At 43.0% G+C, this 17253-nt stretch overlaps 1 protein-coding gene across 2 annotated transcripts in view; it reads right to left on the bottom strand.

The window, feature by feature from the left end:
• The window catches only part of si:dkey-97m3.1 (fatty acyl-CoA reductase 1), an 81612-nt gene that overhangs the window by 44465 nt on the left and 19894 nt on the right, over positions 1 to 17253 (bottom strand). For both annotated transcript variants that reach the window (XM_050036757.1, XM_050036756.1), the window contains exon 2: positions 3851 to 4138. In XM_050036757.1, coding sequence (XP_049892714.1) covers positions 3851 to 4138 — 288 coding nt within the window. The remainder of the gene's footprint in view (positions 1 to 3850; positions 4139 to 17253) is intronic.

Genomic DNA, 17253 nt, shown 5'->3' on the forward strand with positions numbered 1-17253 from the left:
GTTGTGGGATGCAGAGCTGTGAGCTAAACCTTTTATCCTCTCCTCTTCTGTTACAGCTTTGTGAAGCTCACCAGCATCTGCTTTGTTGCAGACATGACAGCAAATACTGTACAGACGCAGGTTAAGAGGAACTGTTTGATTATCACTGCTTCTTTTCTGCCTTAAAAGCTGCAGCAGAGGAGGAACATGCATTTTAAAAAGGTGTTTATATAATATAAAGTCCTCTCTCTGTCGCCCACTCTCCCCATTTCTGATGTAAAGAAATTACAGGGTGTTCAGCAGCACTTTAACAGAACTGTTGTGTGAGAGTGAACTAATTACATGGTGAGAGGTATTCTGTGAATCCTGAATGGCCGAGCATTACGTTTTACCTTGGGGGTGTAAAGAAAAGGGCAAATGAAACAGCTCAGGAGCTAGAAGAAAGTTTTGGCACCGTACATTTCTGCAAACTATTGATACGTCACATTTCATATCATAGCATCTCTAAAGTTATGTGGTTGTTGACGTAAAGAATAGGAGTTGAATTTGTCATCAGGAGATGGAGGCGGAGATAGATAGCGTGACACCTGGGTGAGACGGCTTCCAAACTGCAGACCGCTGCAGAGTCAGACCACCGTTCAAGATCGTCAAACAACAAGACATCAGCAGCATTTCTAGCAGTGCTCGTGCCACCAAAAGTGGGTGTTTTCAGAAAAACGTTGGCAGCATTTACACCAGCAATTTTGCTACCAAGAGAGATGTTTTTTGGCAAGACATTGACTACATTTCCAGCAGCAAACATGCAACCAAAAGTGGGTTTTTTTCAATGAGACATCTAAATAATTACCAGCTATGATTGTGCCACCAAAAGTGGATGTTTCTTAGCAAGACACTGACTGCATTTCCACCGGCGACTGTGCAAACCAAAAGCAGGTGTTTTTAGCAAGACGTTGGCAGCATATATGCCACCAAAAGCAGGGTTTTTTAGTGAGACATTAGCAGCATTTCTGGCAGTGATAGTGCAACCAAAAGCAGGTGTTTTTAGCAAAACATCGGCCACATTTCCAGCGGAAATCATACCACCAAAAGCAGGTCTTTTAAGAGAGACATAGGTGGCATTTCCAGCGGTCACTGTGCCACCAATAGTGGATGTTGGCAGCATATACATCAGCAACTGTGCCACCAAAAGCAGATGTGTCTTAGCAAGACAGCAGTGATTGTGCAACCAAATACACGTTTATAGCAAGACATCAGCTGCATTTCCAGCGGCGATTGTGTAACCAAAAGCAGGTGTTTTTTGTAAGACATAGGTCGCATTTCCAGCTGTGACTGTGTCACAGAAAACAGCTGTTTATTGTGAGATATTGGTGCATTTCCAGAAGCTACTGTGCCACCAGAAGCATGTTTTTTAGACAGATGTCAGCTGCATTTCCAGCGGTGATTGTGCCCCCAAAACATGATCTTTTCCTTATCATAACCAAGTGGTTTTGGTGCCTCACCATAATCACGTTAAGTCACGTTAAGAAACGTTTCAACATATCCGCTACATCATAACATACAAACGTTATATATGGTTTGCAGAAATGTACAATGCCAACAGAGATCGTGGAGACTGGGTTAAACAAACACAAGTGCTCTTCTAAATTAAGGGACAAATTCTCAAACTGCTGCTCGGCTGCTATCACAGCAGTGAGTAGAGTAATGAATGCAGTACCAAGGTTCAATGGGAGTGGTAAAAATAGATGCTACTTAAAAGGAAGACAGAGAAAGAGAAAGGGGAATACAGCGAAAGTGTGATTTTCTTAGGTGTACTGACAGTTTGAGGCCAACAACACCCGGGCAGAGCAGAGCAGCAGCTGCTTCCAAGCACATCAATACGCACCCAGTGTCAATGCTTCGGTCCTCATTAAGTCCAACATAGTTGGGAGGTTTTTGTTGAGTCATGCTTTGCTGCTTGGCTTGATACAGCTGACGCCACATATTTTGGAACTCATGCCCAAACTCCCCCCCTTACCTCCCTCTGGTTTTGTCTCCTCCACCTCTTTCCTTTCTCACCCCACCATCTCTTTATCTGATCTTCTCTTCTTTACCTCCTCTCCATCCTAAAACCTTCCCACCATTATTATCCACCCTCCTCATTCTCACCACACCCCGGATGATTTCAGTGAGATAGCTCCCAGTTCAGTTAACCTTGTAGTACTCTTGATCAGACTCCTCATTTTGCTCTCCGACTGTCTCTCTGCTAAAACTCAAAGACAAACTATTGGACTCTTCTGGGGTCATTAGGTTTGCTTCACCATGGCAACAGCAGCTGCTGCTGTAATTCGCAGGCAAATTTCTATTGCTCTGTAAACACACTTACAGCCGCAATGCCATTTCGACAACCCTGGTTTTGAATGATGATTTGAATCAACAGCCCACTTGTCAAAACGTCCAAACACACCGAGTGTCACCTGGTGTGATGGCCTCAGAGGCACTTACTCAACTAATGGCTCTTTTTGCTGCTCATCCACATTAACTGACTGCTGTGTTTTAAACGAGGACGAGAGTGTTTTAGCCATTATGATCTGTCATTTCCCACCTGTTCAAACTGCAGTGAAAGACGGCAGAAGATGTCATGTTTCTAGGGTTATACATGTATCTGATTCAAGCAGCAGACCAAGTGTGAAGGAATAAGGCAGACTGACATGTCTTTGCAGTCCACAGCACAGACTTTCCGTCACCTTATCTATGTTTCCAGTACAATTTGGTTAACAGGTATGTTACAGAGTAGGAGGAGTTGGAAGAGGAGCTGGTTCTGGGTGCATTTACTTCCTATTTCAAAGTTTCTCTAACCGATATCCTCAGTTTTCTTCAACACACTGCTCCGAAAAATATAAGGATACTATAGGGTTATACTTTGACCACTACACTGAAAACAAACCAAGCAGTGGTGAGCAGCCATGTCATGGCTATTAAAGGCTGCGGTGGTCACTCAGAGCTGTGGCTGTTTGATTCTGCGACGAGGTACAGCCGAACTAAAAGTTGGGGATAGTTTAATTTTTGGCAGTGAATTGCAGCCAGAGAATACCCACAGTCAATCAGTCAACAAAATCCTGAAACTCTGGTCACATGTTGACCTGTGTTACAAAGAATTTCTTCCCGTCTGAAACACATGAACAAACCTCCCGGTTGCTGTAAGTCACACTTTACCTCGGCTTGGTTTGTTTTCGGTGTTACTTTTAATTATTTCAGCTTTGTTTTTGAGAAATCACATTTTTTGGTGAGGCGGATGGCTGTAAGTGTTTTCCACTGGATACACATGGGCTTTGGCCACTGCTGAGAAGCTGAATCACAGCTGTGGTGAATTCAAAACATGACGCCATCATTGCAGAATTCATCCAAAATAGAAAAAAAAAAAAGTCCAACAAGCCTGAATAACGTGTGCAGATTCTACCCAATGAGACAATGGCTAACGGTGATGGTTCTGTCTGACTGGCCAGAGAGTTAAATGCTTGGCACGTATCGGACAAAGCTGCGACTACAGAGGGAATGTAACTGAACTGTATTCAAAGTGCAACACTGCACTGTGAATTTATCATGCAAGTTGATATCTTGATGACCATAAAAAAGAAAGATATACTTTGCAGCCTTATCAGGAGTCATACTTTACCTCTCTACCTGTGTGTTGTGTACTTAACCTTGGAAGTACCTGGATTAATTATATGATAAGGTATTGTTTTTGAAGTGAAAAGACATCAGTCTAATGTACTGATGTATTCCATGTTTGTATTCAGGTTATTTTTAATTGTGTTAACAGTCTGAAAGTTCTACAGTGGGTAACTTTGAAAGGTTGAATCAACCATATAAAGTCAACACAATCAGCTCTTACCTTGCACGTCATCATGTCACTGACCCTCTGCTGCATGGACTGCCCAGCTTTAGGTCTGACCAGCAGGTAGAGGGCTTTGACCTCGGGGCAGGACCGCAGCAGCTTCTCCACCAGCACCTTCCCCATGAAGCCCGTGGCTCCCGTGATCAGCACGTTCTTGCCGGCGTAGAATTCCGGTATGGACGCCATGCTGCTGCCCGCTGTGCCACTGCAGATGTCTGACAGTCTGGTCTGTCCGTCTGCTGCCTGCTCCTCTAACCCGCCGAGCTCCCGGTCTTCAGACAGCTCCTGCACAGGGAGGAGGATGTGAACGTGAGGACTGGCGGCCACATGATTTAAATACAGTATCAGGAAGTACTTGTGATGCTCGTGTGTGAATACACGGCAAGCTAAAGTGTTGAAGCGGTTCAGTGAGAAGCCAAATCTAAAACTGTGAATCACACTAATGTGGCAGGGTTGTAAAAAGGAGATTTGCATGAATGAAACGTTGCCTTTAATGGCTTCAGTTTGATATATTACAGGAGGAAAAACACATTTTAACAAATTCAGAATGTGCATCGGTGGCGTTATCACTCTGTTCTGACCTTCAAACTGCCTGAAGAAACATCCAACTAGTATGTAAATTAGATGAATATTCATACAGGCGGAAATAGAGAGGGCAATGTTCAGGGGCAATTTGACATGGGCTTGTGTGTGTGTGTGTGTGTCTGTGGTGAGTTTACAACCAAAGGCTGTGCTCCAGGGGAGAGGTAAAATTCACAGCACAGCAAGCAAATATTATTTTCATAATTAAATCAATTATTCAAACCATCTTTTCTGGTCACATATGGATCCAAAGAGCACCTGTGTTGAAACCTGCATGTGTCAAGCAGCACTCCTAAACCAACCTACTTCATAAAGCAATGAATCGTTCGAAAAATTCAGCATGAGCATCTTCAGCGTTTTCTACAACTTTACACACCACAGTCGCTCCTGTAGATTAGAGGTTAAAAAGTTGACTATGAGCTGCAGTGTCCCTAAGATAGGGCTGACCGGAGATGTTTGCTGCATCTCTCTCTTACTCATTTCCTGTTACCTCTCCACAGTCTGGAAATTTTTAGGAATTCAAACGCCAAAGGGCTGAAACCCTTTTGTTTATGCGCTGGTTTATTATTCATAATCTTTGTCCCGAATGTTTTTGCAACTTCCTGTGAGATGGTAAATCGTAGACGCATGAAATTCTCACCAATGATCGGAAGTTGTGTGCCAATGCTGCCAAAAAAATGTGACCCCAACCATATTGATGGGGACGCTATGATTGAAAAGTCAAATTTTGAAATCTGAAAACACGAAACTTGGTACAGACATCCATCTATTTCCATCAGGGTTGCCCACATACCTCATTTGGTTCGGTTCAATCAAACTCAAGTCTGTTTGCCCCCTCAGTGCGGTTTGTTTGGGCAGGTGTGAACACAGCAATCACACCCAGGTGCGCACCAAAACAACCTGACTGAGACCTTCTTGAAGAGGTGGTCTTGGTCCGGTAACAACAGAACTGTGGTGCTGTTCGTTGGTGGTGAGAACGTGTTCCTGACGGTGTATTTCCTCCAACATGAGCACTCTGCTTTTAGTGTAGAGTGTCAGATTGGATTTACGACAGATCCATCTGAGGCTATATCTTACAAGCTACTTTATGTGTGCAACCATGTGTCCCTGCTGTCCAGCGCTGGGTGTAACCTGTGTAACAGCAGCAACAGAAAGTTTGCGGATCTGGCGCACAATTTGGCCAAAAATCAAGTGTTTTTCCAAACATCACCAAACTTGGCAAATATTTTTAATTAAGCGGTTAAAACATGAGGCCATAAAGTTCTCGAAACAGACTAATTAGGGGTGACAGCGCTGTGTGAGTGTGATGAGCGTCTCCCGGACTGTCAGAAAACCTGTTACTTATCTCAAATGCAAGAGTCGGAACAGAGGTCATTTTCCTTTTGCAGTTTGCAACTTCTAACAGTCTGTGTTGGCTTGAACCCCAGAAACATATTTTTTGTAGTATTTTTTTGGGTGTCCTTGTGACTTTGAGTTTTGACTATTGTAATACGACAGTTAAACTGCTATTGTGCTAATGTTAATTTCAGTATTAAAGATGTGATTTTGAATATATTTGTCATTATCAGGATGCACATTTCTGCAGAGAATTTTATTTCAACCATATAACCCCTCTTGTAAAGGAATATTCACAGAAGCTACCTTTTAAGGCCCCCAGAGTCAAACATGAACCACACGTCACCTTTGGCGTGGGACAACGTGACCTCACAGCTCTACTATCTCTGCCCTCCACAATCAGTCGACCCAAACCACAGCAGCACTGGATGTACGGCTACAATCACCCTATACGATGATATTCCTCTGGACTATCTTCCATCTGCTCCTGAAGTTAAGACAAGAACACTTTAAGCTTGTTTTGGAGACATTGCTCGACATCTCCAGCCATCACTGCGTCTGTTTGTGTAATCTCTCTGTCATTCCACAAGGTCTCATACTGTAGTTTCTCAGAAGGCAGCTTGTTGTGTTGACTCAGGGTTATCCTTGCATGATAATGAGATTTGCATGGCGACAGATCCAAACCCACATTAGCTGGGGACCATTGCTGGTTAGCAACAACATTTACACAACAATCTCTTCCCATTGAAACGCAGTCAAAATCAAGAATGAGTCAGACAATGGCTCACACACCTGCCTCAGCCGGCTAAAACACACATTTACACAAGATATAGTGACCCGTGCTTGCACTCTGTCATTCTTTCAATGATTTTTGGCGTGTTTCTGCTGCCCTCATTCTACTGCAACTTAATTGGATCAATTGCTGCTCTAATGGTGGCGGTGTAATGGACTGTGTGTGCTTATTTGGGCCAATTCAATACAATAAATCAGGAGCTGCATTTGCTGCTTTTGTTGTGGCAGGTGTCCAGGTCCTAAAGGGTCCTGATGAGGACAAAGACACCAGACAGAGGCTGATGAGGCTTCAGCTGCTGGTCATTAGCTTATAGGTACTGACTCTGCTCCCGGTGTTCATGAACTGCACACTGAGCATCTGGAGTGCCTCCTGATTGGTCAAAATTTGGGGCATCTGTGGGTTAAACCGTCAATTCACCTGAATTACAAAAAAAAAATAGTTTCCTCTTACTCCGAATAGTATGTCACCATGGTGATGGTTTTGGTTTTAGGTGCCCAGGCTGTGAGGTCTCAGTTATTTACACACCTTCCTACATTTTTCATTGGGGTGACTTAAAATCTTTGGGTGGCACCAAAACCAAAAGACATAACTGAATTTCAGGAATTCGATTTTGCTGTTAAAGTATACAGGTTAGTTGAAATTTTTGTCAATATGAGAGTTAAGAACTGCATACTTATACACTTTGGTTTCTTATATTACTGTTATGGTTACTTATTATCTGATTTACATCGACAAATACCGGCATAGTTAACATTTAGAGTTGCACAACAATCCTGTGTTAATGCGAAATGAGCTGGTTGTCCTTTTCCTTACAAAGACAAATGTACAGTTTTAATTTAAAGGAGTACATTGATTATAGACAAAGAAACATATACAGTTAACAAGCCATTTCAAGTTTAGGGGACTCCTTGGCTCCCATAGAAGCCATTTTTATTCAGATATCTTGAAGTGAGAGTTGAAGGGACCCCTTTAGAAAGTTGCCATGCCAGTTTTTCCCTCGCCAAAATTTTGCCTAAATTTGGAGCGTTTTTTAGCCTAATAAGCTAGCATGACATGGTTAGTACCAATGGCTGCCCTTGTTTGTCTAGTTGCATAAGATACCACTACTTTCACACTAGCTTAAAAAAAATGAGCATGCCACAGTCTCTTAAAGACAGTAATGTCTGCCAGGCAGGGGCGTATCAGGGTGGCCATGGCTCCCCCAGCCCCCCTTTGGGAGTACCACTGTCTAGGGCGGCAACTAATGATTACTTTCTACATTATTTAATGTGGAGAAAACAATAATTTGGTGTATAAAACATCAGATGATAGTAAAAAAAAAAGTTTCCCCAGAGTCTAATTTGACAATTTTAAATGTTTTTGTTTCGTCCAATCAACATTTTTTTTTAAACCGAAATCATTCAATTTACGATAAGCCAAGCAAACGCAGAAAACTTTTACATTAAAGAAGACGGACCCATCAAATGTTTAGTATCTTTACTTGATCAACTCTCCGATTGACTGTTGCAGCTCTACTGACAACTGTCAAGTGTTTGTTCTATGGATTATCCATAGTAATAAAGAAAGTGTTTCTAAAATGACAAACTGCTCTTCAAATCTTTCAAAAGCATTTTCCTTGTGAATGAAATTTTGCTCAATTTTATTGTATTGCTGTGGCAGCAAAAATAGATACACTTCAAAACCTCCACTAGTGTAGAAAGCGAGAAGTTTTTCCATAATTTGGCTGAATGCTGTGACAACTGACTTCCAGTTACATTAACACAATCTAATGCTATTCACTGTATTTACTGTAACGTCCTCAGAGGGAGAGGTTGCTCATTGTGCCTTCAAGGTCCATCAAACCCCCACAGAGACAACAAAACTACAGCAGGCATTTAAAGCCACTTTAGGAAATGAGTGGGTGCATAGGAAGTTTATCACTGCTGGATTACAGCTGCAGGCCGATCAGTCACTACTGTGCACTCAGGTCAGACTGTTTCAGACAAAGAGGAGCATGTTCAAATCATGTGAAATCTAACTCAGCAGCTTCTGCTGTTGAATGAAGAATCCAAAAAAGTTTTATTCAATAATTCAGTGTCACACGGGGTGAGTAATTGATGCACAAATAATAATTTGGGGGGTGAATTATTTCTTTAAGTACATTTTGATGTGATTACTTCCATACTGTTATTTAAGACAGACTTTGTATGCAGGGCTTCTACTAGTTGTAGAGTATTTTTGCAATGTGGTGTTACTAGTTTCACCTGGGTAAAAGATCTGAGTTCGTCTTCCACCACTGCAAAGCCAGTTTGGTTTGTGGTTATAAAAACCACACGAGTAATGTCGGTATTTTTCACAGAAGCAGTGCAGCTTATCTGTAACCATACGGCTTTATGAGAAGAGGACAACGTTATTGTGGATTTTATTGCAGTTTTTAGTTTTATTTGGCGGTTATAGTGCGCTGCTGAACATTCACAGTCTGAGACTTTGTCCGTATTTCCCTTCAGACAGTAACTGACTGTAACCCACATCAATCTGAGCCGTCGTGTGACTTCAGCTGTGTTTTCTCTCTGAGGCTCGCTGCAGCTATGTGTCTCTCTGATCAAAGCACCGTGCTGGATGTGTGTGCTAAAAGCTCACAACCACGCTGCCAGTGTTGCTGTTCATTTGTGCGTAACCATGGCAACGATGCACTGATACATCACAGGCCTCTTTAAGACTGGATGACAGCTTCCTGTCTCTGGTTGGCATCATCTTTTCCTCCGAAACCAATCACAGGAGCGGGGCACGTTCAGTCCTGTCTAACATTTGCCAACTTGACTGTTAAAAAAAAAAGAAAAGAAAAAAAGAAATAGGGGCTGATGGGATGCCTACTTGTAAAATTCTGCACTTGGCAACAATAGCACAACATTTAGCCAAGGCTGACGCTCGATCAGCGCTTTTAGTGACTCAGTGGAGCTTGTGATTTGTACACAAGATGAGTTTTTTCCCCGCTGTCTGCTTCTTTCATCCTCTCTCCTGGGCTGCAGATTCCCGGCATGTCTGCCCAAAGACAGAAGACGGAAACCAAATCCTCCTGAGCCAAATGTGGCCCAGATAACAAAACAACAATCTTGTATTTACTTGCTTTCCTTCCATCCGGCCGTCTGAGCTTGCAATATTGAATTACACTCCTTAAAACACACAGAAAAAAGATGTGCATGTTTGATTTAGTCTTCCGCTGGTTTGCAGTGGAAAAGAGGCGTCACAGAAACTGAGGCCTGGTTTTGGAGCTGGAAGCAAAGCCCACTGAGCTTTGCATTTACACCAATTCTGATGATCTTAATCCTTTTTATCTGGATCTATAACTTACAGACGTGCAGATTTACTGCTCTGTACGCACAGACACCAAAATAAAAAGGGTCAAGTCAAGGTCCTCTGCTGAGGCCCCCTGACATTCCAGCTTTGTGCTTCACAGAGATTCCCCGTGGACACAAGGACAAGAGCAGGGGGGCTGAAAGTCACTACGGATTAACGCCCGACAATGGAAATGTTCCTGCAGCTGGAAAAGTGTTGGAATGGACGCGCACATCCCAGATTCATGACACGCAAACACACACACACACACACTGCATTCTTCTGAGGTTAGACAACCCCACCTCCAGCCGCTCCCTCTGCCTGTCAGTGAGGCAGATGATGTCCAGCCACATCCTGCTACAAGCCAGCATGGAAATAGGAGCTAAACTAGTTATGTCAAGAAGTCCAGTTTCTGTTGCACAGAACTCAGTGTTTACTGGGGCTCCATGTGGCTGCCTGACAGTATCTCATAATTCCCTCAACTTGCCCTCATCAATCATGGTGAAGGTTGAGCAGAATAAAGCTCAGACGACGTGTGTCAGCATTAACCTTGCTGTGTTGTCACTGATGAATAAGACAGCATCCTTTTTACAGTCTGTATTAAAAGTACTGGGCAGCAAGGACGAGCACTAAAACCTGAAGGGACCAGCTTCTCAGGTTATGATGCCATCTTGACAAAGTGCTGCGTCATGACCAAAGTCACTCAGGGTCATTTCAAAAATAAAGTTTGGAGATGCTCGAGGCATAAGAGTGCAGCTCAGCTGCAGAGATTTCAATGCTGCTGCACTCTGGCCTTATTTCATGTTTCCTTTTCTTCCGACTGAGGGTTTTCTGTGTTTTCCTCAAAGCCTCTCTCTCCGGGAGGTCCACGCTGTTTGTCGGAGGCGGGTTGTTTTAAGCCGCAGCTCTGCAGTCCTTCTGCTGCCTCCGGCCTTTCCTCACACAACCCCTCTATTAGTGGGTCAGCTGAGTGCTGCTGGAGACACAGGCAAAAATCGAGCTCTACAGCTGCACACTGGCTCAGACCATTATAAATGGACAAAAGCTGACAGAGGCGGGAGCAGAGGGAGAGAGTGTGGGAAAAATAGAAAGAGCAAAATGCTGCAAAACGCAGCCAATAATTAAGGCAGCATTAGTCAACTTGAATGCCAGTGCCAAGCAGCACAAAGGAAAAGTCGGTCCCTTTCACTAAATAACACAGTGCCAACATTGTAAAATAAAAAAATAAAAAAACACACTGAAAAGCCGTGTTAAGTGTACTACCACTGCGGGCAGTCGTTTTCACATCCCGGTGCCAACATGGAGACCTCTGAAAAGACAAGGTCCAACTGGTAAATTCGAGCCAGGAGACAGGAGGGTTTCAGGGGCCAAACTCATCTCATCTCATCCAGGATCCAAGACTCCCAGAATGGAAAGCAGCACTAACAGTCTGTCTATACAGGAGGGGTAGCATGAGTAGTGCTCAATCTGTGTCGACACAGGATGCTTCCAGGCACAGTACTGAGTTGTAGGTCACCCCGTTTTGGCATGATCATCATACACTGCTCCTTTCGCAGAACGGAAGGAGCTATGGATGAGATAAGAGAGGAAATGAGCAACTCTGAGGTCAGCTAATGACCTGATCATCAGATTAGATAAATAAAATATTAGTTCCTGGAACAAAATAAGAGCTCAGTGACTTCATTAAACAACCGTGATAAATGCATTGCAGGCCACAAACATGTTACATTTGTTGTTTCATATTTAGTGGATTTGTTGAAAATTCTTCATTTCTTAGTTTCAATTTCTGTTGCAACAGTGCTGTGGTTAACGTGACTGGGTTTAGGCTCAAAAACATTGCTAGCTTCCATAGCTTTTGTTGCTATGGAATGGCATGTCCCAAACTGCTGTTAAAAACACCTGCTTTTGTCACCAAAAAACACCTCTGGACATAACCCAACCTCCCGTTGAAAAAAACCCTGCCTTTGACGCTACAGACATAGCTGGTCATGTCTCAAACTGTTATTAAGTCACTACAAACAAGGCTCGTCATGGTCCTAACTTGTGTTTAAAATACCTGCTTTTGTCGCTATAAACACCTCTAGACATATCCCAAAGTCTTGTTAAAAATACCCAGCTTTGTCGCTACAAACATGGCTGGACATATCCCTAACTCGCAATACCCTCTTTCTGTCACTTCAAACACAGCCCGACCTGTCACTAACTCTTGTTTAAAAACACCTGCTTTTGTCGCTTTAAACACCTTTAGACATATCCCAAGGTCTCATTTAAAATACCCAGTTTTGTCGTTGCAAAACACCAAAAAACTAGGGATGTCCCGATCCAGCTTTTTCACTTCCGATCCGATACCGATATTACAGCCTTGAGTTTTGGCCGATACCGATCCGATCCAAGCGCGTATTATACATATTCACTTATTTTGTTGTCAGTCATGTTAGAAAAGGTTTGATCAAGCGATTTTACTCTAACAAGAACAACTACTTAATCGGGTTAGTTAGAATAAAAACATATCCAAAACTCATGTGAAAGAACGCCTGCTTTTGTTTCTCACCTAGGTGTCATGCCATCCACCACCTCGTCCTCCTCTGAACTACGTCATATGTATGAAACATACAGGTGTAAAATATCCGTAGTTTGAAGAGACGTACAATGCCAACATTTTATGATAACGATGGCAGGTTTATGAAAGCCATCACTGTAAACTGAAAACAACTCTTGACGCATCACTATTAACCATCTTTCCCAGCATCCTCCAGCTTGACTCCCCTGCTCCAGTATATGAGGTTGTGACATTGACCCTTACACACACCCACGTAATTGCCCAGCACTTTTAAGGGCTCTTATCCCAGATTGCATTACCGCAAAAAAACAGCAGGTCTTCTCCTCCACTTAATTTTTTCCGACGCAGCTAAAGGCTAATCTAATTAGAATTAATTATATTAGCCGTGGGCTTCGAGGATTTAAACAGTGCCTGATCTTTTTTTTAAAACCACGAGCCAGTTTCAAATCTACACGTGAAGATTGTTGCTCACTATCAGATATCTGGCCACAGGAGATTCACTGTGTGTGTGTGTGAGAGAGAGCTTATGTTTCTGTGTGTTCGCATACTCGTGCATCGCTGCATTGTCCACATTATGTCTGATCGCAGAGCGATTCTGTAATTACACCAGCCGTCTCTGAGTGACACAGCCTCTCAGTGCTGTGGTGTCAGTTCACGCCTGGCTCAGACCCAGACTGGCAATCTTACTCCCGAGTGCTGCGACCGGGGCCAGGAGGTCATGAACCCGCTGCGGCCATCATGGTCTGAATCCCACGCACCACTTTGTTTCTTTTTATTCAAACTGAAGTACAGAACAAAAACGCGAGGGCTGGAATGAGGTCAGCTAACACCAGAGACAGTTCATTACACCGGGGCATCGCTGCCTCATTTCAAAGTCAAAAAGGAGAAAATAGAAAAACAGAAAAACGGTGTTCTTTTTCAGCCGTGTGTTTCTATAGTCTCAGGGTGTAAGTCAGCTTTTTCATGCAGCGTTGATAGTTCACAGTGCTCATAAAAAGGTCCATTATTTCTCAAGCCAGCATTTACTTGCAGCCACAAAATCTCCAGCAGGTAGACATTACTTTTACACAAAACTTCGGAATAACTCCCAAGACACAAAGAGAAAAATGACACATCAGTACTAAAGCTCAGCATCCCACTTTCTCCCAAAAATACTGAATATGTAGACAAAACCCAAAGATATGAGCATAGTCCACACTACCTCCAGACATAACACTGGGTCCCAGTTCATTTGGATTCTACTTAGAGGTCATGTAGAGAAGTCTCCTATTGTTTTCTCTTTTCAGTGAGTGATTTCAACTTTTACCTGCAGAAAAACAACATGATTTTGAGCCTCTGACACCAACTGTCCTGCCATCTTAGGTACATGAGGTTGTGAACTCAGAGCTCTTAGAAAATTAGGGCTGCCCCCTAATAGTCGATCAGACTTTAGGTGACGAGAAAGGTCATTGGTCGGCAAGATTTCATTGGTCGCTTAGTCGCAGAAAAAAACAAAACAAATGTGAAACTCTATTCGTAACCGCACATTGTCAAAATAAGTCAAAACCTATATGACTGGACCATGTGGGAATTTAATGTGAACAGGAAGTGTCCACGCTCAGCAGTCAGACAGGAGTCAGGTTAATTTCCAGGGCTGGTACCTGCGGTTATTCCACAGGCTAGTTAATAACATGTCGGGCAGGAAATCCAAAGTGTGGGATCATTTTGAGAAGGTGAAGGACGAACCCAAGGTGATATGTAAACTCATCTTCATTGGTCGACTACAAACATGACGTATCATCTGAAACATGGAAGTAGCTACATGCCCATTAGCCACTAAACATGCGGGCGACTAGTCGACTAATGGCCCTAAATGACTATTTGTTGTTCGACTAGGGCAGAAAATGGACTCCTCTGAACATGACCCCATTTGAAAGCACCACTAAAATCAGTTAAGCTCTGTAACTAACTAAAAGTGTAAGAATTAAGGGGGCGATCACACAGAAATGAGACGCTAGAGACGCGGACGCTTCAAAGACGCTTGAAACGCTGGAAGTGCTTATTCAATGCGCGCTAGCTACTGGCGTCTGACGCTCAAAAAGTTGAAAAATATTTTAACTTTTCAGCGTCTACGCTAAAACGCTAAAGAGACACCGGAAAAACACCCGTCTAAAAAGACGCTTGAACGCCGGTCAGACGCGCCGTATCATAGGAAAACAATGGTTTTACTGACGTTTCTAGCGTTTCATCTCGGTGTGATCGCTCCCTTCGGATGTCAGTTTCAGTTGAGTTTCCTGTCCACAGCTGGACACCCATTAACAGTTACTAGCAAGTTAAGGGAAAGAACGCAAAAATGATGGGAAATACAAGATTCCCTTCATTTGGTCTGGCACGCCATTGACTCAGTGAGCTTCAGCATCGCATTTCAAAGCACTTTCCATTTAGAGAATTTAGAAATTTTAATGTTTTGTGAGGTATGTCTTGCATTTTATTTTGCTTTGCTGATTGCCTGATGAGCAGCGCCATTAGCTAGCTCCCACCAGAGCTGGGTGGTGCACAGTGATGTGAAATTAACATGTGCAATGGGTAAAAAATATTCTCTGCAGTTATCTGTTAATCAGTTAACTGTTGATATCCCCTGTGTTAAATACGCTATACCAAAGTAATCTGATATAAAGTGAGAAACTGATCCTTAAGTGTACTTTAACTGACTTATTAACATACAAAAAATGCTTTTATTTAGAATTCTCAATCCATAGAATCAATTACTTTGATCATTTAGTAATCTTTGAGTTTTTTGTGCCAATAAATCACAGGTTCTGACTGCTGAAATGTGAATATTCTCTGGTTTTCTCAGTCCTCTATGTCCTCTATTTAACTCAAATGACTCAACTTAAGTAACAACATCCATCCACAGTGTGATCCTGATCCAAAAGTTTTGAGGGTTAGGGCTCTTAAGATCAACAGAGATACGCAGCACACAGTGGTGGTGACTAAAGGTTGCTTCACAAAGTTTAGTCCTGGCCCTGGGCACTACGAGCAGCCCACTCCCACATGTCCCGAGAGGCCTGGCAGTTTACTCCTCTGTAATGTATTTTGGTCCCACTCCATGTATTGATTTATAAACAAAGCAACACTGCCTTGTATTAATTTCTGTGGCTGACAGGAAGCCAGTGTAATGACTTAAGGATCAGGGTGATGTGGTTTGACCTTTTGGTCCCCGTAAGAACTTTGGCAGCTGCGTTGTGAATAAACTGAAGATCTTTGATGGTCTTCTTGGTCAAACCTGCTGGAAATAAAAGCATTAATGAGTTTTCCCAAGTCGAATTTTTACATGAGGTCCCCGAGCCTGTTTACGTCTGGTATTAACATGCGTTTCAGTGGACAACCAAGACACATTGTTCACACTTGTGTCTAACATGTGTCTCCAGCTGACTACCTGTGTTCAGATTTCATTACTGCCTAAGTCCCTGATGCTAAATGGTCAAAGGGCCCGGCGCTGTTATTACATCCTCACTCTTGTTAGCTGCTTGCTAGTCACGTTAACACTCATGTTGGCACAGCTGAAGCTATCACTGTCAGCAGAATTCAACACGTCTCCTTCCATAGGGCAAAAAGATGAGTTGTCGCGCAACACGTCATAAAACCTGTTGCAAAATGAGTTGTAGGGCATTAGTGCGCTGTCACCAAAACAACACTGAAGATGACTTAATTTTTCTGTTACGTATTTGTCAGGCACGCATTAGCATTTACACTAGGGCTGTCAACGAATATTCTAAATTCGAATTTAAATTCGAATTTGAAAAAAAAATGGACCTTCGAATGTGAAAATTGATATTCGATTGTGGAGAGAGAAAAAAAACACCACCGCAGCTGTCCTCTTTGCAAGTGGGCGTTGGCATCAGACGCGCATTTCTCCACGCTGGTCGACAAGCGGTTCTGCTCCCAGCTGTTGTCTCCGTCACCCGGCTTGACACATTCGCTCGCGGCTCGCGCAGAAAATAGACCAGACGCCGAAACGATCGCTGCAGGGCGCGAGCCGGTCACGGTCCGGTGCTTCGAGGCTATTCGCTGCGCTTCCGCGGGCGGTGTGGTCACGGGTCAGAGAGGGGGGGCGAGCGAAAGGTCCGCGGTCGTTTATAACGTAGTGTTATAGATAATTGTTTTATGTGTTTTAATGTGTAGGTATGTAAATGTTTTCAAAGACGTTTATGTTGAAATAAAAATACCTACAGGTAGTTATGTTTCATATACAAGTATGTTTCCTTGTATTAGTTTGCCCTCTTGTGGACATAATGCGGAAAAAAAATATTAGAATGGTTCGAACCTATGAGTTATTTTTAGAAGGAATATTCGAACGTCATTTTTGAGCAATTTTGACAGGCCTAATTTACACTACAAAAAATATATGGTCAAATGTGTCCTAGATCACCCCGTTATGTCGTTTGAGTGATTGGACCACAACAGGTCTTGGTGGTCATTTACACTTGTGTTTAGTGCTACCCACTTGTGACTGGATAACCCAAAACTATGTCAACAGTTAGCCTAACCATTAATTGGCGAGAATTTTTTTAACCAGTTACGCATGTCGGTCTATTGGTTAATCCTGCTATTCTTCACTTCTGCACTGTGCACCACTTGGGTCTGGCGGGAGCTAACGTTAGCTAGCAGTACCGCTCATTCGCTGATTACTGCTTGTAGCCTAACGCCATCTTGATCCAGCAGTGTTGTTGTGGAAACACAGTGGCAAACCGCCAGTGTCCCTGAGCAATTTTGAGCTGTGAACCCCCTTTAGCATTGTTAACTGCGTTAATTATCACTGTTAGATATGTTAGT

The sequence above is a fragment of the Epinephelus moara genome, chromosome 23 (genome assembly GCF_006386435.1).
Source record: "Epinephelus moara isolate mb chromosome 23, YSFRI_EMoa_1.0, whole genome shotgun sequence".
Taxonomy (NCBI): domain Eukaryota; kingdom Metazoa; phylum Chordata; class Actinopteri; order Perciformes; family Serranidae; genus Epinephelus; species Epinephelus moara.